We start from the raw sequence: 22,372 nt of genomic DNA on the forward strand, positions 1-22,372 counted from the left end.
ACTGAATTACAAATCAAACCTAGAATAACAAAATTGTATAGCGATTAAATTACTGGATATTGAAATATTTTGTGATAGATTAAGGAAACTATTTACAAGAAATCAATTACTGACCAAGTGCCTAGTAAGTTTGCGTTTGAATTCAATTTTATTTCGACAGTCCCTGATGCTAGCAGGTAGCGAATTCCAGAGTCTTGGCAGGGCTATTGTGAAAGAGGATGAGTATGAGGAGGTGCGATGGGATGGTATTGTTAGTATTGTTTCATGACGAGAACGTGTGTTCAGACATGTTTACTGTGCATCGGGTCCTAAGTCTCTATAGGTTGTTGACTCGCTGCAGGTAGTGAAAGGTAGAGATGTGTTGAGGTAACAACGTTGCTGTTTAGAGTAGAGTACGGTAGCATGGGGAAACACACACATAGGCCTATGTACATTCTGAAAGTAAATATACATTACACAATGACAATGTCAAAAGAGTGTGAAAAGGATTTATTCTCCTTTATTTTATAAGCATTTGTGTTTAATTATACACAGTGTTAATGGTGGAAATAAACATGTAGCAATTTTAATTTCTTCATTTATCCTATTGATCGTCTTTAGGAATTGCAGTGACAGTACCGAATTGCAATGTACTACAAGATACATTTTCAGTGTCTCAAACGTAAATCTTTTTCTGTTATCTGCCAAACACAGTTTCTACTGTGAAAAGCTACGCTCTACGTCGCATGCCGTGATAGTAGCAAAACGAAAAGACCTAAATCATTGCAGTCTCTAAGAGACAGTCCTTTATTCTCGGGTGGCTCTATGTCGACTAAATTGCTGTTTATATTACACAGAGTTCCATATTCGTTATTTTTACATAAAATTTATTTACACTTTTGTTTTACACGTTCAGTAACCGGTATACCGAGCAAGCTAGCGGCGTGGTAGAGGGCTGGCCTTGCATTCGGGAGGTCCGGGGTTCGATACCAGGGGCCGGCAATCCTAACTGAGGTTTTTCATGGTTTCCTGAATTATTTCCAGGCAAGTGCCGGGATTGTACCTCTTGAAGTCCGGCCATGGACGGCAATCCTTCCCTTAATCCTTTCATATGTGTGAGTGAATGCTGTGTAAAGTCTTAAATGTTTGTGTTGTATCGGAGGTGGCCCTGGCATTGAGCTGATCCCTCATTCGGGGAGGCCCTCCATGTCCTAGTGTGGTTAAAAAAGTATGTATGTGATCCATAGATTAATTCCTCTACCAACAGGTCGCGGCCCTGCAAGGTCCGGATGGCGTGGGTCGTGTAATAAGAACCTAAAAGGGAAAGGTTAAACTAAGGGAAAGAAGAAGAAGTAACCGGTGTACTTGGTGTCTGATTAATTCTCTGTGTCATTTCCTCAATTAATTTGAGGGCTTCCGGCATCTCTTGCTCTGACTTTTCTAACCGTGTAATAGTTTCAGACACAGTTTGACAATAGACTTGTATGAAAACCAAATTATTCGTCAGAATCTTCAAATCCAGAGCGTTTTTCTTTGCGTATTTGTTGGCATTCATTCTACAGTACCCCCACCCGCTGTACGCTTTACCACTATACTCAGTACGTCGTTATGCGGATTTCCCACTGCTCTATTGAGTCCGAAGTCTCGAAGCCTGATTAGCTTTCCATTCCAGGGACCAAAGTTCAGACCTTGGCAAAATCAAAATAACTTTCAGATTACAGGAGTTCTCTGTTATACCGTTTCACCTGCTGCCATTCTATTTACTATCTTCGTCCGGCAATAAGAACTGAGACATATTGTATTAATTGACTCTGTCGGGGCTGAGGTAGGATAGCCCATGCGTCAGCATCGGATTTACGATTGCCATCCAGGCCAGCCGTTGGACTTGGAAAATCGTAATAGGGCGCACTTTGAGGCTATGGGTGCCTAGATGTATGGATCGGTCCCTAGTTCTGACCTCGAAAAACCAAGCCAAACTCATGAAGCTATCTTTTAACATTATAGATTTATTAATTTGTCCTACAGAATAATATCTGTAATATTAACAATTAATGAGGAGAAAAAATCGCTGTGCACTTAACTGCGGAATCCCGGCCAAACAAGTCACTCAGCTGAGTGCGCTCCTAATACAGGGTTGGGCAGTTAAAACCGGCCCCATCTCATGTCATATGATTTGGAAAATAAATTATGTAGGGTATTGATTTCTTTTCTTTCTTTTTTCTTGAAAATGTAATTATGTTGGCTATACTGTATCTTCCGCGTGTTTTGTGTCATTGTTGTTGCGCCATTGTTGCTTATAACCTCTTCTGGTTGCTGTTTAAAAGTCAGACGTTCTAAACACATGTAAAGAGTTGTTCTTTAAATAAGCATGACTTATTCAATACCAGAGCGAATATTCATTGTGGAGGCGTACGTACAGACCAGCTCTATTAAGGAAACACAACAATTATTCAGAGACAAATATCCGCTTCGCTCAGTACCAGCGAAAAGTAGCATTCAAGATTTGGTGCGAAAATGGCGTACGACTGGATCCATCAAAAATGTAACAAGGAACAGAACTCCTTCTGTCCGGACTCCTCAACTTACGGCGCGAATTAATGAATTTATGACTAGGAGTCCTCGAAAGTCTACCACGAGATTGGCTCAACAGGATCATGTGAGTAGGAGAACTTGCGGACTGCATCCGCAGTATCACCCGTGAGGAATTGACACGTGTTTTCATGAACCTGTTAAAACGTGCACAGAAGTGTCTAGATGCAGATGGAGGGCACTTCCAACATTTATTATGAAGGTAAATGCATTTTATTTTCATTCCATTTGAAGTTTGTTTCAAATCATTAGTACCTATCAATGTCATAATACGGGCCGGTTTAATCTGCCCAACTCTGTATAACGGCAGTTGACATTGGACATATACGTCAACATATATGCCTAACTTGGAGTCAGGCCACAAAGGGAAACATTGAAGGAGGAAGTTTCGATCCGGCGCTGTGGATTGAATTCGGCGTGGCTCAGTAGTCAGAGCGCTTGGTAGAACCAAGGACCTGGGTTCGATCCCCGGCGGCGGGGCGAATTTTTCTCCTCATTAATTATTATCTGTTAACAATTAAAGGAGAAAATGCTTTTGACAGTGAGATTGTTGTGGCTTTTGCAGAAGAGGAGGATCTGTAAAAATGTGATCCTGCATTATTTTACAAATCTTTATTGAATCTCATACTTATATTAATTATTTATTAAATTCGTGGCACTATAGCACTTTAAGGGACACTATACTGAAATTTCCAATAGTGGTTACAATTCTTAAACAGTTTTATTTTATATTTTAGATCATATCATATGACTCGCAGTGATTTAACCTAACATAGCATGTATATCATAGATCAACCTAAGTTAAGTCCAAGCAACCACACTAATATGACCCGAAAATTACCACATTAAGTTCCATCTAATAGGCAAGGTTTTCATCATATTAATCTAACATTTTACATCTGAAGATGATACACATGTATCGAAAACGTTAATGAAAATTTATTTATTTTATGATAACCAAAGGCGGTTTTGTACACATATAATTATAGTCAAACATTAATAGCTTATCGGCAAACTTCAACATGAAATTGAAATTTCCAAGTTCCATATTTTTAAGGGCTCACAATAATGAAATAATCAAGTACCATACTTATGAAGCTAGATTCACCAAATTTTGATCACTGGTATATCTGGTTAATAATGACAAAATATGTACAAAATTTTATTTGCCTAAGATAAGTGGTTTGCATTTTATAATATTTTACTAAAATATTGAATCGCTTTATACAAAAGTTTCTTGCGCCATAATTTACATTATTCTTAACTGATATCGATTTATGTGGATCCTTATGTACATGGGATCAAAACTCAATATAGAGTTTTGCTGTAAAATTAATCAGTAAATTACTAGAATTTTTTATTATAAAAAATAAAAAAATCAGATTCACAAATATGTTGGGTAAACATTATTAACTTAATATTTTAATTTTTGCATTCGCCGGTCTGTTTTGGATGCTTCGCAGTTTTTGGCAGGCTCGGGTACTACATATAAAAACAATATCGGGCTCTGATCAGATTCGGGTTCATAGGTGAATGAATCGAGCCAGGCTTTAACATTTTGGCCCGTGCAGACTTCTTCCATAGGCTACATATAAAAAAGTTTCAGCGTAGCATGTTAATATTCATTCCAAGTACAGGTAGTTTACTTATTGCTTACATTTATTTGGTTTGAAAGACGTGTCATGAAAATAACTTTGGTTTTCAAATAATGTAGTGATTGTAATAAAGGCCAACTTCTTGAATAATCATAATGCACGATGTCCCAAGACTCTACAGGGTGTCCGAAAAGTCCCACACCATAGGATAAATCATAATCATCATCATCATCATCATCATCATCCTCCTTCACGAATTAGGCCTCTGTAGACCTGTTTCGGCCCCATCTAGCAGTCTTCTTAAAGGTCTTCCTGGTCGACGATGTCCTCTAGGTTTATATTGTATCATAATTTTTGGGATTCTTGAATTTTCCATTCTTCTTTCATGATCTAGCCAATTGAATTTGTATCTGCTGATTTTTTCTTCTACTGACTCTACTTCTAATTGTTCTAAAATATCTTCATTCCTTTTTCGGTCTAAAAGAGTATATCCTGCTGCCCTCCTGAAAAATTTCATTTCCGTTGCTTTGATTATGTTCATGTCTTTTTTCTTTAATGTCCAAATCTCGCTTCCGTATAAAAGGGAGGGTAATGCTAATGTATTATATATTTCTATTCTTGTAGATTTTTGTACTAATTTAGCTTTTAATGTATTGTTTATTATTCCTAGAATTTGTGTAAATTTGGTCATTTTCTTCTTCATAGTATGTGTTTTATATATAGGGTGGAAGGTAAGCTTTTACAATCCTTCTGCGATATATCTCGAATTATGACAAACAAGAAAGTCTAATAATATTTTGTTCCCAGAAGGGCGGTTTTCGAAAAAAAAAAAAATGGTCTTTTGTAGCTTGAAATTATGATTAAGTTTTTCATGAAACTGCTCAAATTGGATTTTTATCTCGTGTAGGATGATAGAGTAAGCTATGTATGACCATGTTGCAGTAGTATTGCATGGAAAATAACGCAGATTTCGAATAAATCGCGTGACTAATCGTGCACACATTGCATGGGAACAGGGCTGTGACACGCTGGCAACACTCTTTCTTACGTACCCAAACCATGTGGCCGAGCTAGGTGTGCGGAGCGGACGATACGCTTACATTCACTTCGTCATTAGTTGCAGGCTACGTGCAGTTCGTAGCAGTTGGAACACGAGATACCACAGTTTTCTAATCAAGTATCTGGACATGTTATTAATTTATGGCGAAACTGGTACAATGTCGCTGCAGCTGCTCGCTTATGGGTATACTGTGACAGTTAACTGGATCAGGAGTGTGAAAGTTGTAGACACGCAACTGGTGGATACTTCGAACAATACCTTTAAAAGACATTGTAGAGAATGGTGTACAAAAATTAACAGTCTACCTCACATTAATGTTATCATTTTCATTTAGTTTAAAAGTTTTTTATTTCTTCCAAACATTGTATTGCAATTGAGTTGGAGTGACATCAACTGTGTGATCCTCAATGTAAAATAATACTGCATTTAGAGGATTAATTTTATTTTATGCATAATTTTTCATTCTACTGTATTATTGATGAAACTGCCTTAGAATGTAACGGAAGCTACGTGTTTGTTCGTACTAAATTTAGTGCTGAAACGATAAAATAACGAACGTTTCATCATAGATAACGAATAACATAGTTCATGTAATTGACATGTTACGATTACATAAATTTTGATTTGACTGCATTCTCAACAAATGTTTTTGTTTACAAAACGGTATGTTTGTACATCTTCTCAAAACTGCTGCCAAGTAGATGATTGGAGCGGTATTCAGTATGCTGGGATGCAATGAACTCGCGAAGTGAACACTGTTACTGTCTACAACGTTGCAACATTGCAACATTTGTTTTCTCGAAATATTACAAAAACTATTGGTCTTATGAAAAATGTTATTTGACAAAACGTTACCAAATGACATGATCTGTTATGTGTGTGTGAAGAATTGTAAAAGGTTACCTTCCACCCTGTATGCTTCTTCAGGCTCCACAGACTCTGTCTTATTTTAATGCCCATTGTTTTATCTTCTCCACATCCATTTACATTGCCATAGCGATAAGTTCGTGAACAGCTTTGGAACTGGACGCTCTTGGCGACCAACCTACGTTGATCATGCATGACGACGCCCCGTCACGTTATGCCACAGCAGTACGCGATTGGTTACACAATACTTTTCCTATTGGATTATTCGCAAAGGTCCTGATGACTGGACTCCATGCTTTCCGGACTTGAATCTTCTGGATTTTGTTTGCTAAGAGTATGTTAAGTCACTGATCGAGGATGAATGCTACGCCGTATTATGCAGAGACCACACAGCGCGCGATGTTCGTTATGCATGCAAAATATAGCTCTCTTTATTCACAGTTGTACTGGCCACACAGAGCTGCGCACGCGATGTTCGCTATCTTAGCTGCGTCACGGAGCGTTTGATTCTCGGCTATATTTTCATTGCGTTGCTGTGTACGGACATGCGCAGTATACATTGAACAGGTTTCATGCCAAGTGCAGAATTCGTATTCAGGCCGCAACAATCATCTACAGATTTTTCACTTTAATATGAGCAGTTAATTGAAAAAAGTTAGAAAGTGTCTATGCTTGTGGAACAAAGCCCTAGATCATATTTCTATACTTTTATTGCATGTAAATTCCAATAACAATGCGTAAATATATTTTTACCTTTCATCTGAGCCTAAGACTAAATAATATGAATGATTATATCGGAAATACAGTAGTTTGATCGAAGAAAGTGGTGCACGCGATTTTTCGAAAATTTCGTAATTTATCATCTGCGAAAATATTGATTTTTATAGAGAAATTTATTTTAGTGTTAAACATGTTCAAAAATGTTTAAAAAAATTCGGTGTTAGCAATGTCAGATCTCGACCTCTTGGAGTGGAATGACTCTTCTGGTAAAACAATAAAATGAAACAGGACATCTTCATTCTATATAATAATAATAATAATAATAATAATAATAATAATAATAATAATAATAATAATGAATTTAAATATCACTATGATATTATTTTCATTCTTATGAATTTCAAAGTTAGTTATGGTAGTGTTCAATCAGCATGGATGTTATTTATGTAATACAGATATTTTAATCAAATTTCTAAATACACGATTAACTCAAAAACCTTAAGCGATGGAAATATTTTGTAAACAGGTTTGGAATTAGTTCACATGAAAATCCGCCTTTAACAGACGAAAGTTTGTCATTCTGCATGCAGAACATTGTCCTCCAAATAAAAACACTCGTTTGTTTAACTCGCTGTAAATCGGAAACCAATAAAGATTTTTAGTTGCGACAACTTTTAAAAGTAATTTTCATTTACCCTCAATATTTCCCTCGCTTTGATCCCCCATCTAAAGTGAAAAATAAAAAAAATTTCCGCTGGTTAACTTTTGAAGGTGTAAAGATCTATTTTGAACAGATCACTTCGAACTTAGTATATTTTTCCTGACTTAAAAAAAAAATTGAATTTGAATTCTTTTATCTGCTTTTCTTAGACACTAATCTATCAAACATAAAAAATTACAGCTTGATTGACTGACTATCATAGGAGCTTGACATGAAATGTTTTATTGGAGCGGGAAGAGTAGGGGAGACTGTTGTACCTTGAGCATAGTGTATCTTGGATCATTTTTTTGTTTATGATTTTTGCTGCTACCTAGCCGACTCAAACTGAAGAAGATCGTAGAGAAAGCCGCTAGGTAGCTCTGGTCATAGTTCCGGTTTGATTTATTACAAAGTGTGAGTTCTGTGGACGAACCATTTTTTTTTTTGGTGTCAAAAGTAAATATTTTGCTCATTATTATTTAGTTATATGTTTTCTAACACGAAACCAATTTGTATTTGTAGCTATCAATCAAGTTCAGCGTGTTCCCTATCATCTGGTGAGTAAATACATATTATGTTAATTTCCATAATTTAAGTTATTCTCATCTCTAGTTTAGGCTCCCATATTTATTTAAACGTGCACCGTCTTGTACCTTAAAACAGACATCTTCTACGAAGGATCGGAACATGTTCTAAGGTGGAGATGCTATCGGTTTTTGTTTTATTTTAAGATCATGCCACGAAGTAAGTCTGAAGTTAAGAGAACCCCAATTGATCCGGATGACTTGAAGAAAACTGTTGAAACAGTTATGGCTCCTCCTGGAATTAAAATCTCAATCAGAGAAACCTGCAAATGATGGGCAAATACATTGCTTTAATTATTTAGAATTTTTACACCTATATTTTCACCTATATTCTCTGTGTTCCAAGGTACAAGAGGGTATGATCCAAGGTACACGAACCTGTTCTACCATGGATCACTTCATTTTTTAATCCTTAATAGATCTGTGAAACAGGAAAATACGTGTAGGAAGTTGTAAGGGGATTTTCAATAATTATTTCAACCATTTTTTCATTTAAAAAATTTAATTTCCCAAAATTAAAAACAAAAATAAAATGTGAAAAGTGATTCAAGGTACAACAGTCTCCCATAGATTATGATGAAAGGTTGGGAAGTGCTTTTTACAAAATCGAGAAAAAATATGGAAAACGAGCAGAGTGAGTGCACTGTAATGAGTCTATTTCGGTATAGCTTTATGTTATGAAGAATGGTTTCCTTAGCAACAAGTTTCTGTGTGGAAATTCTAACTTTCAAGGCCTAACAACAACAGCTGTAAAAAAAAAAAAAAAAAAAAAAAAAAAAAAAAAAAAAAAAAAAAAAAACACACACAATCGTGCAAAAATATTGTTCCTTGTCTATTAGCTGCAACCGGTAGACAGTGTGGCCACCGGATGTAGCGAACACAGGGAACAAAGCGTACAAAGAAAACATCGCCTACAGCTCATGCATTATGTCCAGACACTCCCCCACTCTTCCTACAGAGCTGCGCACGAGATCGGATGAGTCTACTTACGAATTATAGGGGAATGGTTTAGTTTTTGCCTTCAACTCGGTAGACACACGCCCGACCTTCCCTTCTACTCCTAACCCTTCCATAGAAACGTTGTTCCCCTACTGCGCATCGCGAGTGTCTTGACAAAATGCATGAGCTGTACATAGCGTAGCGTTCTGTATGCCCTCAGCATTACCTGGCTTTGTGACACATATTTTAAGCAACATGTGTGCAGCTTTATGGAGCACAGATAGACCGCACACTGTGATTAGTCCTATGGTGCAGAACTATTTGGACACATTGTATTACTATGTCTAATATAAAATGCAAGTGAAGTAATTGAACGCAACAATTCATATTGTTTGTCATACAAGTTTACAAACTTCAATAGTCCATTCTATCTAATAATGTTACATTCCTTATTGCTTTTCAATTACTCGATATGTTATCTGAATTAAGCTTCTTCATGTCTCTCACATTTATACACAGCCCAATTGAGGAAAAGTCGACAGAAAGCGTTGTGTCATTGGTCATGTCCTGGATGTGATGGCCAATCGGATTCCTCCTTTGTTCAGAAGTACCAGCTCACCCAGTAAATTTAACTGCTCTTCTGTATCAATAGACTTTACTATATACCGGCACAGAACTGTTGCTATTATCACCTTGATTTCCATCATTGCAAACCTCTGACCTGAAACAGTTAAAAAAATTAATGTCACACATAGGAATTACATTTCTTCATTATACATTTCATGCGTTTCGTGGCAATGCAAAGTTTTTACTATGTTGAGAATTAACCTACATATATTACTGGTCACAGTTTATTTTTTGGACCAGTACACATAATTTGCCTCGCGCCGTAGCTGCGCTGTCTAAGGAGTAATGCCTTGGATTAGCGTTATACAGTGAGCACTGGTTCGATCCTCGTGAGGGAAGACGTTTTCTCATGAATGTATGTGGGATCAGTGTCCATGCAGCATAGTGATAAATTTCGGGAGCTACAGAAAGAACTGAAATTCGATTTTGAAAGCAGATATACCCTAACAGTTGAGGTACTGTCATGGTAACCACAAGTCTACCCCATATTGGTTGGGTGATCATTCACTTACGCTGAGGCATTAGCCCTCCATGAGCTGTAGCACAACAGGTTTATTTTGTATACATAATTCATAATGCCATTTATCATCTACCCTGTTCAACATCTACTTGGGGGATTTGGTGAAGAACTGCTTTCAGAACATGGGAGGGGTAAAAGTAGGAGGAAGAAGAATAAAGTGCATAAGATTTGCTGATGATACGGCGTCGTTAGCAGAAGAGGAGACGATACTAAGGGATATACTATTAGAGGTAAATTACAGCTGTGAGCAGTATGGGATGAAGATAAATGCAAATAAGACGAAGACCATGGTTGTCTGAAGAAAAAAAAAAAGATAAACTTTCGAATTCTAAATGAGAGAGTAGAGCACGTGAACAGCTTCAAATACTTGGAGTGTACTATTACCAGTAACATGAGCTGCGGCCAGGAAGTCAAAAGGAAGATAGCAAAGGAAGCTTTTAATATAAAAAGGAGCATCTTCTGCGGACCTCTGGAAAAAGAACTAAGGAAGATACTAGTGAAGTGCTTTGTTGAAGTGTGGCATTGTATGGAGCAGAAACATGGACATTACGACGAAATGAAGAGAAAGGGATAGAAGCATTTGAAATGTGGATATGGAGAAGATGGAGCGTGTGAAGTGGACAGACAGAATAAGAAATGAAGCTGTGTTGGAAAGAGTGGATGAAGAAAGAATGATGCTGAAACTGATCAGAAAGAGAAAAAGGAATATGGCTGGGTCACTGGCTGAGAAGAAACTGCCTACTAAAGGATACACTGGAAGGAATGGTGAACGGGAGAAGAGTTGGGGCAAAGAAGATATCAAATGATAGACGACATTAAGATATGGTGGATCATACGCGGAGACTAAGAGGAAGGCAGAACATAGGAAAGACTGGAGAATGCTGGGTTTGCCCATGGGCATAACACTAAATGCATGTATGTAATTCATAACGCACCCAAATAAGGACATTAACTTTGCCTTTTCTGTTAAATCCAGAAAAATCTTCTAAAAATTAGAAAAAACTACATATATTCTTTTCCAACTTAAAAAGTAACAGAAGAAATGCGAAATATATATAAAATTATTATACTCCTAGTGGAAAGGGGGACATGTGATAGACTGACTAATGATAGGCTAACTATGTTTTAAATCGAAACATACACATACATACATACATACATACATACATACATACATACATACATACATACATACATACATACATACATACATACGTACATACTACATTAGATATTAAAGTCTATAATAATATAATTTGTAATTTTGTATTGTTTGCGATCATTAACACTTAATCTCAGGACTTTTTAAAACTCTATTTCAACGTTATTTAGACAAAAAATCGTTGTGTAGACTAAGAATCGAACTCGCACTCTTCTACACAACACGCAGAAGCCTTAGTGTCTGAGCTATTGAAACGACACGAAAAGTCGATCTAGTCATGAAGGTCCAATGTGGATTTAACTACACGATTTATGTCTATATTTATCTATTATTTATGTCATATTACCATATTTTTTTTGCAGTTTTTGAAGTGAATTTCGGAACGATGCCAGTAACAAACCAAATAGCCTGAATTTAAGTACCTCAATATTCGTTACCTTCTGTATCAGTGCTCATGCGCAGTGTCTTACATCTGAGACTTAGGAATATTCAATCGTCTCATTCTTTTCTAGGGAAACTGTACATACATGCACGAACAGACATGTATATATGCTTTTTCTTTTAATACTCACCGATACAATTTCTAGATCCAGCACTGAATGGAATGTAAGCAAATGGATGTCTCGACTCGCAGTTTTCAAGAAGAAAACGATCAGGATCAAATATATTGGGGTTTGGGAAAAATCGTGGGTCCCGGTGTAGAAGGTACGTGTTGAACAGTATTGTTACACCTGCTGGCAGAGTGTAATCCGCTGAAAAATTGAGATAAATTACAATAAAATTACAGATATGTAAAAATAAAACACATCATGCATGCTGTAGGCCTACTATTATAATCTTAGGGTATTATAAAGATATGAACTCATCAACATTCTCTGGTTGCCTCTTTCGTAACGAGAAAAAGAATGAGTTCTCGCATTTAGTGAATCTCAGAGAAATTCAGGAAATTATGATACAGAGAAAAACTCCTTATTTGTGCGCAGACGCCTGTATTTTCAGTAAAAAAGACCTGTGGCTGCACAAACTGTTAATCATAGTTTCGAATAATACAGGAAGTGTAAAGTGGTCGAGCAAGAATCGATACATTTTGCTTGGGGTCCTTCCATTCAGATGAGTATTCTAAATCCTTTATTTTCCTCTTCTTTTGTTTCAATGTGAAGTGATAAATTAAAAAACGGCGAAATGGAAAAAGAAAGTAATATAGACCTACATAATATTGTCAAGTAGGTAGAAGTACGAAAGTGTGAATAGAATGTTGTATACTATAATAGTTTAGTACAGTACGATTATTTAGTCCTAACAGTGGCCGACAATGTGCGCCTGGGTCAGGCGAGTCCATTAAGTTACGCCAAGGAGTGTTCAGGTTAGTCAGTCGCTTGCTTTCAGAGCGATCGGATGTCTCTCATGCGGTAGAGCGTTGTGTTTCCAGCACAGTTCAGCTGTACTGCATTTCTTTACTGAAAGCTCGCTCCTATCTCTACTACTCCGGAACTCTCCCCACTACTCTTATTACTTCCCCTCTTTCGCGTCGCTGAGCTGTTAGGACTAAATAATCGGTCTGTGAATATTGTTACGAAAAATCGTCGGGTAGAGAGGAGATGCTTGCGAGATTACTTGACCTCATTGTCTGGAGTTCTGAACGATTTAAATTGAACGAACAGCCCAGACTTATAACGAAGATTAAATTGAGAAGAAGAATAAAGGAATCTACGACAAGGGATCCACAGTCAGTAGATCTAAAGAAATTGTTTTGTATAATGACAGAGGTCCAGTAAAATGAATCCAATAACAGAAGGCCTAATAAAGGAGATTCAACACGTTATGGTGTAATTGATGGGCTTACATACGTCTGACAGGAATCTACGTCAAATGTTGTGTTATACAATTGAGGGGTTTGCCGGAAAAAGGACGTATGCGTCAAAATGGTGAATTGAGATACAGGCAATCTAAGATTTTAAAACGCACCTGAATAAAATGTTATACAAATAGTGAACAAAATTATACATCAAATTAAAAATCTTAGCGAGTATAAATGTTTTGTAGCATTTAGGCAATTTATATTATTAAATTTCCTTATATTTATACCATATAAAACTTCGGTCTAAACGCCCTTTATCCATATAATGATTTGCTTAGAGGATTTAATGTAGATTTCAGATTTAAATTTCACACGGAATTGAAACAAAGATCAATTTTATGACATTTATTATCTACTTCTAAAGTAATTTACATTATTTCATATATACTGAGTAGACATTAAGTACGCAAAGCAAAATCTCTGAATATAACAGAAAAAGAAAATCTCCATTTTGTGTGAACATAAATAAATAAAATTTATTCTTTGTATAATCCTGATAACAATAAGCCCAAAAATCTGAATATTGTAACAAATCTCTTTATAGAAACATAAAATATTTCCGTCTGAATCTATGAGTTTCATAAGTTTGTTTACTCTTAAAGCAAGGACAATAATGAACATAAAAAGCAGTCAAAGGAAACAACTGGACTGACTAAATTGAACTATATATATTTGCTTAGTCTCTACCAAGAGAAAGCACACACAGTACAGTATGCGGTAATGCTCGGCACTAGCTCTACTTGTAGACTGACTGACTAAATCGCGCACGCACGCACGCAGCCCTGTCCTGCAGGTATGTACAGTACAATCAAAACAAAATTTCGCTACTATAATTAGCGAATTATTCACTACATTTTAAACCGTTTTCCCGAAGAAGGGCGTAGAGGTCTATCCGCCTTTCTTCCGGCAAACCCCTCAATTATTATGTATGTCTAAGACGAAAGACAAAAATACGTCCTGTGTAATGAATGCATTATATTATATTTTAATATATTAAGATTTGATTCTAAGTTATAACAACTGTTCGATTGTAACTTCGAAGGTTTCCCAAATTGTTGTTCCTCAATGTCATCCAGTTCGGTTTTACTTTTTTAGTTTTAGTCAGTAGCTTAAGGCTCTGAATGTTAACTCGCTCTTTATACTGTCGTTAGTTATCAACTATCTACTCCACCTGACATAAATTTATCTGACACTTTTCCTAATGAAAATGAAAATGAAAATGAAAATGATTAGCCTAAAAATGTCCCGTTAAGGGCAAAGAGGGAGAGCTCTATTTGTCTCACGCGGTGAGCTACTCCGCGTAAGAGTGGAATTGTTCACTTGGTTCACATTCTGCACAGTTTGGTATTGTTCGCTTGTTTCTGTCGCACTGGTTTTAGTCGCTGTTCACTTGTCTTCTTATGTTTTTCCAGTCTTCCCTATGTCTTGCTCTGCTTGACCAATGGCTTCCTACTCGTTCACTGAAGAGGTCGGCCCATCTTCGTCTTGGTCTTCCGGGTGATCTCTTGCCAATGCGGGGATCACATAGTGAGACTTTCTGCGTTCATCTTCCGTCTCTAAGTCGTGCAACATGGCCTCCCCATTTCCATTTGGTGTTGGTGGCTTGCAGTGCTGGATCTTTAATTGCTGCCATCTTTTGTAGCACTTCGTTTGGAACTCTGTCCCTCAGAGATAAGCCTAGTATCTTTCTCAGCATCTTTCTTTGGCATATTTGGAGACTGTTACGAAGTTTGGCAGTAAAAGACCACGTCTGGCACCCATATAACAGTACAGGGGTTACGCAGGTCTCCAATATTTCTACTCTGAGTTTCTTGCTGAGTGTTCCCTCCAGTACGATGAACTTGAGACTCCAGAATGCCTTATAGGATGCCTTATTCGTACATGGTCTGTCAGTAACTGCTGTATCAGAATTTATTTCTCTTTTTGATCTTCCCTTATTTTATCTAAACAATTCCAAATAGAGTCATGATTTATTACTACCATTCTTCGAAACTTATAGTGCCATTCTTCCACTCAGTCTGTCGTCCTGTGTTTCAAAATTGTTGCATATTTTAAAGAATTCTTCCCGGGTTCTCAGCCAGGTGAGTTGGATAGATCGTTGCTTCCAAGCTTTCGATGACTATCTCTGCCATCTTCTTCAGGGATTGAAGTGCCGTGGGACCATGTAAGCTGTCAGTAGGGCTTCCCCGCTGCGGGCGAATCAGGAGCTAGTTTCTAGTCCCGACTGCATGCCGTGCACTGCACTGGTTGGTCGAAGCGTGTTGATGGCAGATTTCCATGCTGTATTCAGTTGTAGGTCCCCGCCTCTGTTGAAATTATTGCCATCTAGCTGGATTTCGATGACTCCCTTGATGACCAAGTCCCAATAACCTGATGTCTTGTCCAAGACAGTGGTGGCGTCGAAATCTATCTTCTGGCCCGTTTCCAGGCTGTGTTGCGCTACTGCCAACGTATCGGGGTAATATATTTTAAGCTGCGTTGATGTTTCTTGCAGCGTCCCGTCTGGCCAATGTAGGATTTCCCACACTCTCAAGGTATTTTGTAGACATCTAGTGTCCTAAGACCAAGGTCGTCCTTAACTGGTTTCAGTAAGTTCTGAATCTTTGTGGGCGGTTTATGGATAGTCCCGTACGGGATTAAGAGTATCCATAAGCCGCCCAAATATTACATTATGAAAAAAAAACTGTTAGAGCAGTATGGATGAAGATAAATGCAAATAAGACGAAGACCATGGTCATAGGAAGAAAAGTAAAGAAGGTAAACTTGCGAATTCTAAATGAGGCAATAGAGCGTGGACAGCTTCAAATACTTGGGATATACTATAAGCAGTAACATGAGCTGCTGCCAGGAAGTCAAATGGAGGATAGTAATGTCAAAGGAAGCTTTTAATAGAGAAAGGATTATCTTTTGCGGACCTCTGGAAAAAGAACGAGGGAAGAGACTAGTGAAGTGCTTTGTATGGAGCAGAAACATGGCTATTATGATGAAATGAAGAGAAGCGAATAGAATTATTTGAAATGTGGATTTGGAGAAGAATGAAACGTGTGAAGTGGACAGACAGAATAAGAAATGTAGCTGGTTGGAAAGACTGGATGAAGAAAGAATGATGCTGAAACTGATCAGGAAGAGAAAAATGAATTGGTTGGGTCACTGACTGAGAATAAACTGCCTAGTGAAATATGCAGTGGAAGGAATGGTGAACGGAGAAGAGTTCGGGGTAGAAGAAGATATCAGATGATAGACGACATTAAGATATATGGACTACATGAGAAGACAAAGAAGAAAGCAGAAAATAGGGAAGACTGGAGAAAGCTGGGTTTTCAGTGAAAGACCTACCCTTGGACAAAAACCAAATAAATAAATAAAAACTCCTTAAATCATACGTAACTTACATTTAGACATGCTGACACGTTAGACATTCTTGCTTTGGACCTCTTTTTCGTTGGACTACGTGGTTTTTGGGTTTTTATCTTTTAGACCTACTGACCTGGAAGGATCCCCGTACCTTGGATCAATTAACCAATATGATTGCAATTTGAAACTCGGAGGGAACCTACGACAATCTGTATTCGTCACCACAGATTCAACTTTAATATGTTGTGATCTGAATAAGGATCTCTCATAGGAAACTGATTTCTCTTCCGTCAACTATGTTTAACAGGTGGCTGGATGCTTTTAAAATATGCAGGAGTTCATCTGTTATACACACACTAACATAACTGCTTTCGTTTAATTTTTTTTGAGGTAATAATGTTAATACTTAATACAACTATTCAGTTGACTCTAAGTCTTACTTATTTGTACAGGATGCTTTATGTCCCTGGCGATGAGCGGTACCACAGGATATAGTCTGAGTGATTCCTTGATACATCTTTCAAGGTATGCAAGCTTTTGTAGTTGCTTCATTGTTGGCCATTCTTTCTCATCTTCTGCCATCACACTTTGTATTTCGTGAACAATTTTATCCTGTAACATTAATTTAAACAACATTATTAATGGAAGATTACTCTCTCAGCTGATAATCAATCAATCAATCAATCAATCAATCAATCAATCAATCAATCAATCAATCAATCAATCAATCAATCAATCAATCAATCAATCAATCAATCAATCAATCAATCCAATCAATCAATCAATCAATCCGACCTATCATTAATAAATTCTTCTCGTAGATAGGCTACTTGAAAACTTTCCATTTCAAACTGTATAACCAGGCCTGCAGAACTCGCAAGTAGGGGAACTATGACGTCAGCCTCACTTCACTTCTATTGGGGATGATCGACTTCCGCCGCGAGAATGAATGTTGATGCAGCCGAGCGTAACTAGAGCTCCGTGACCGCACAGGTAGAAAAGGTGGGTGGGTTAAGAAAGGGGAGGAAAGAAGTCGCTTTCAAGAGCTACAGTTCTGCAGGTCTGTGCATAACAAATAAAATAAATATATACTGTACATTTATTGCACGTAAGAATTATTTTATAAATGTAAACCATTTTTAACGATCCCATTACCTATAACTTTGTTTGCCAAAATCATTCTTATATTCAAGATCGGATATCGCCATTTGATATTATAATGTTTTATAAGCATTTCAGTTGAACAGTTGAGGCATTGAGCTTTACCTTTATTCATATTAATAAAACAGTCTTGTCACCATGCTTCTTGGAAATTAAAATGAAACTTACAAATTTATTCGCCATATTCCACACTTTTCACATCCCTGTTTATAACACTATGATGCCGGGTTCAAACTTTGCTTACTGTACGTAGACGGAGACAAGTAGAATTTGTGGCGAGAGCAATGAAAGAGTGGTGTAAACAGTGCCCGTCTGCGCGGAATAATATTGCCCATGCCTGTTATATACAAACACTTTTCCGATATCAGGGATGCTGGAAATATGTTATCGAAATAGATTTGATACAGAATTAAAGACACGTCGTCGCTTTATACAGTGATATTACTGAGGAACTCGAGCTTAAAGTGTTCTATAAGAACTTTAGCTCCACTTTACATAGTTGTGTGGAGAGGAGGGCACAAGAGTTAACTTTGAATGGGTAGTTGCCCTGCTGGAGGTTATATTTCGAGTGAGCAGTAAACATTTATAGTAGCGTGCAAATTAATCCGAACACGACATATTTTTACATTTTCTGTCATTGTTGGCCTCACAGCTGCTCATACCGCTTTAATTGACATCTGTAGTACGTGTAATTCCATTGTTGAAGGTCTGTCTTTATTTTTTTATAACATGTGACATTTTGCCTGTCGTTTTGTACTTATAAGCATTTCAGTTGTGTTGAAGACTTAATACTGCAATCCTGTGTACATTCTGTCGTCTTCAACTCCACGAAAAAGGGTCTAAAATTATAACATTAGCAGAGCATTCTTCTATGACACAGAGACAAATTGCTGCAGAATGTCACATCGGTTTGGCTACTGTTAATTCGATCATAAAACGATACAGGGAGACTGGATCCATCACACCCCAGAAAAAAGGAAACTGTGGCCAGAAAAGGAAGACTTCACCTGCAGATGATCGTTTAATTGTCAGGAAAAGTAAATTAAATCCTAGACTAACTGCTGTCGACTTAACCCGCGAGTTAATGGCTACCACTGGGGCGAATATTCACGTCACAACAGTGCGGCGTCGGCTTTTGGAAGCTGGACGAAGGGCTCGTAAGCCTATTAAGAAGCAACTGCTAACCCCTATTATGTGCAAAAAACGCTTAATGTGGGCAAAATTACATCAACACTGGACAGTGAATGACTGGAAGAATGTACTTTTTTCCGATGAGTCTCATTTCGAGGTCCACGGCCATCGTGTTTCTTACGTACGGAAAGGATCCGAAAAAGTAACAGCACCTCATCTCCAACAAGCACCCAAATACCCCCCTAAAGTAATGTTTTGGGGTTGTTTTACACATGAAGGGACTGGAGCATTGATACCTATCAAGGGAATGATGAATTCTGACAAATACTGTATATTCACTTATTGGAAACCACAATCGTACCCCAGCTGCAAAATCATTTCCGGATGGCAGAGGTGTGTTCCAACAAGACCTGGCACCATGCCATACGTCTCGAAAAACTACAGAATTCTTCAACAAGAAGAATATTCAGGTACTCCCCTGGCCAGGCAACTCACCAGACATCAACCCCATTGAGAACTTGTGGTCAATTTGCAAAAGAAGAATGCAAAAAATGGATTGTTCTACAAAGGAGAAGATGATTTCTGTCCTCATTGGTGTATGGTTTCGCGATGAAGAAATGAAGAATATTTGTGGGAAATTAGTGGAATCCATGCCAAATCGTCTCAGAGCTGTTATTAGGAACAAGGGAGGCCACATAGATTACTGAGGTATGTCTTAGATCCTTTTTTATCCCGTTTGAGTGTTTTTGCATAAGTAATTACATTGTTCGGATTAATTTGCACGCTACTGTATGTACTCTACAGCAGTGGTTCCCAAAGTGGGGGTCGCGACTTCTTGGGTGGGATCGTGTAAAGAGCTGAGGTGAGCATATGTCACTGTTGATAGTGATTCGTCTGTCGAATGAGGACGTTAAGCCTGGCGGCCCCCTTGGTGCTATTCGACAGGAACAGGCTACCTGCCGGCACCGGGTTTCCCCTTCTCCCTTTCTCTTCTTCTTCTTCATCATCCTCATCCATTCCCTACACTACACTTACACATACACTCACCCTAGTACACGACATAACTCTTCAGATATACATCATGCACAGCGTGGTCAGGCGAAGTGGTGTGCAACATGAAAATGGGTCACAGTCCTGCCATCTATCCGCAATATGCAGAATTCGAATCACGCAAGTGAAGCGGTTAGGCATTAGATACACGCATATTTGATTTATGGAGATGTAATTTGTGTTTAGTATTAAAGCAAATCGATGGTGTTGAACAGCAATCTTGTGTCTTCGTATAAAACAGATCAAATTTACAGGAGAGTGAAGAAACGTTTTAATATCTTGATAACGAACAAATGACTGACGTAAGGCGTTATTTAAATACCTTTTTGTGAAATTTGTATCCGTGCCTTAAGGGGTTAGGTACAGCTTACAGCAGTACAATTTTTGGAAATATTCAACATTTGTTTCCTCCATTACTGTATCTTGTACAGTAATGAAATACTGTCCTTCTACTATATGAAAGAAATATTTTTACGATTAAAAAAAAGTATTTATATATGTTTTTTTCAAAATTAAAAATGTTGGCAGTTCACTGTGCAGTGTGAAGTATTTCCCTCATAACTCATAAACTTCTTAACTTTTTCATGTTCTCTCTCTTTTATTTTATTACTTAAACTCATGTTTACAATATAATGCTTTTCAATTACTACATTCCTTAATAAATAATATATTTTTTTTTTATTTTGTGTTAGAATAAAATACTGATATTTGACCATTTTTTCAAATAAGTTTATTTTTTATCAGACAATCTATCAAAGGTAGAGAAGTGATCTTGCATCATATTGTAGACATGACATGCATAAATACACACACAAAATTCAATCACAGAATGTTGGATAGTTTTTTAGTTATATGGGAAAAACTGTAAACTGAATTTTGAAAAAAAAAAAAAAAATGTAAATAATTTTTTTAAATTGTAAAAATAATTTTGTCATATAGCAGAAGGACAGTCTTGTACACATACTAATTCTCATTTTTGTACAAGATACAGTAATGGAGAAAAAAATGTTTAATATTTCCAAAATTTTACTGCCGTAAGCTGTACCTAATCCCTTAGCTTAAGATGTGTTTGTAGAAGTTTCGGGAAAATTTCTTTATTGGGAATTAAGTGAAATCTTATTGTGTTCATTTTGTTTTATATAGACTACGAAGTTGCTGTTCAACACCATCGCAATGTTACATTATAAAACACTGCGTCCTTATTTGTGATACTATCGTGATTATGGGTCTTTTCCTAATGCGCCTGTGTGGCTGCAACCTTGGTGAACCAAAAGTCGTGGGCTCTTTCTGGAAATGATTTTATACAGAATTGGAGTCGTACTGTAGAATAATTTATGAAGGCATTATGATTCGTGTTCTTATCTGTCAGTTGCATCTTGTGTATTATTCGTTGCACGAATGACTGCCGATTTTGAGGGGGGCGTTGGCGCTGCGTCATGCTATACAATCTATCTTCAACGCAATGTTTATGCTTTAGTTCGCTTACTGGCCGCCGGCAATCATTCGTGCACCGAGTAATATGATTACTTACTTGTGCTTCGGGATGCTGCCCCAGTACGTAGAGACACCAGGAAACTGCAGTTGCTGTAGTGTCATGACCCTGAATAACAAACAAAACATTGAATGAAATATGCAACAGAGATACATATGAAGATAAATAAGGTATTTTATATGTTAAAACTTTATAATCTTACTGCAAATGTGAAGGTGTCGACTTCCTCTCGGATATCATCATGTGTCAGTACATTCCCATCTTTGGTGTCTTCCAGCAAGCGATCCAACAAAGCCAATCGACGCCTTTCTAGTTTAAAAAAATGTTAAAATTAGTACGCTAAAAGCCTTTGACATTTTTAAGGTTTAAAATGTAAGTTAAATATTTACTTAGAAGTTAAGCCACTTTGATAGCTCATTTGAGATCGCTGGCTTAAGATGACGGCGGATTCGAGTTCAAATTCTTGCGTTGATAGTGTTACAATTTGTTGTGGACAAAGTCGAAGTTGTGTTTTCTCGGGGTTCTCCTGCCTTCCCTTGTCATTTCATCAACACGTTCTATAATTCTCATTTCATTAGTTTCGTTTCGAATAATAAGGTAACACTTATGTTTGTACGACGCCGAATCGATCGTCCACCATGCCAGGTATTCCTCGCTGTTTCGGAAGATTGGTATTTGGCAGTTGTGATGAATTCTAGACCATTCATACATTTGAAAAAAGAGTCAAGAAGTTCACTCCTCCTGCTTCCCTTCTTCTGGAGGGAATCTGACTCTCTCTAGATGTATATAGCAGACCACTATTCTATATCCCAGCCAACCTTGTTCCTGATGTAAACAAAGAGGAGTGACAGTCGCCTTGTACGCTTTTCACTATTTGAGATGGGACGATTTGTACAGTGTAACTAATGTGCTTCTACAGAAAGAAGTCCCCCAATTAATCGAAATGACAATATGTGAAGTTCGTTAATGCTTTTAATTTATAAG

General features: G+C 37.4%; 1 protein-coding gene across 2 annotated transcripts in view; it reads right to left on the reverse strand.

The window, feature by feature from the left end:
- Positions 1-9,396: 9,396 nt before the first annotated feature.
- The window catches only part of LOC138696594 (cytochrome P450 4c3-like), a 68,935-nt gene continuing 55,959 nt past the window's right edge, over positions 9,397-22,372 (reverse strand). The window contains exons 8-12 of one of the 2 annotated variants that reach the window (XM_069821745.1): positions 21,591-21,697; positions 21,428-21,496; positions 16,995-17,166; positions 11,915-12,094; positions 9,397-9,754 (exon numbers count right to left, since the gene is read on the reverse strand). In XM_069821745.1, the coding sequence (XP_069677846.1) occupies positions 9,594-9,754; positions 11,915-12,094; positions 16,995-17,166; positions 21,428-21,496; positions 21,591-21,697 (689 nt within the window). In that variant the 3' untranslated portion in view covers positions 9,397-9,593. The remainder of the gene's footprint in view (positions 9,755-11,914; positions 12,095-16,994; positions 17,167-21,427; positions 21,497-21,590; positions 21,698-22,372) is intronic. The other variant, XM_069821746.1, reaches the window with a different exon arrangement.

This window comes from Periplaneta americana, chromosome 3 (genome assembly GCF_040183065.1).
Source record: "Periplaneta americana isolate PAMFEO1 chromosome 3, P.americana_PAMFEO1_priV1, whole genome shotgun sequence".
Lineage (NCBI taxonomy): Eukaryota > Metazoa > Arthropoda > Insecta > Blattodea > Blattidae > Periplaneta > Periplaneta americana.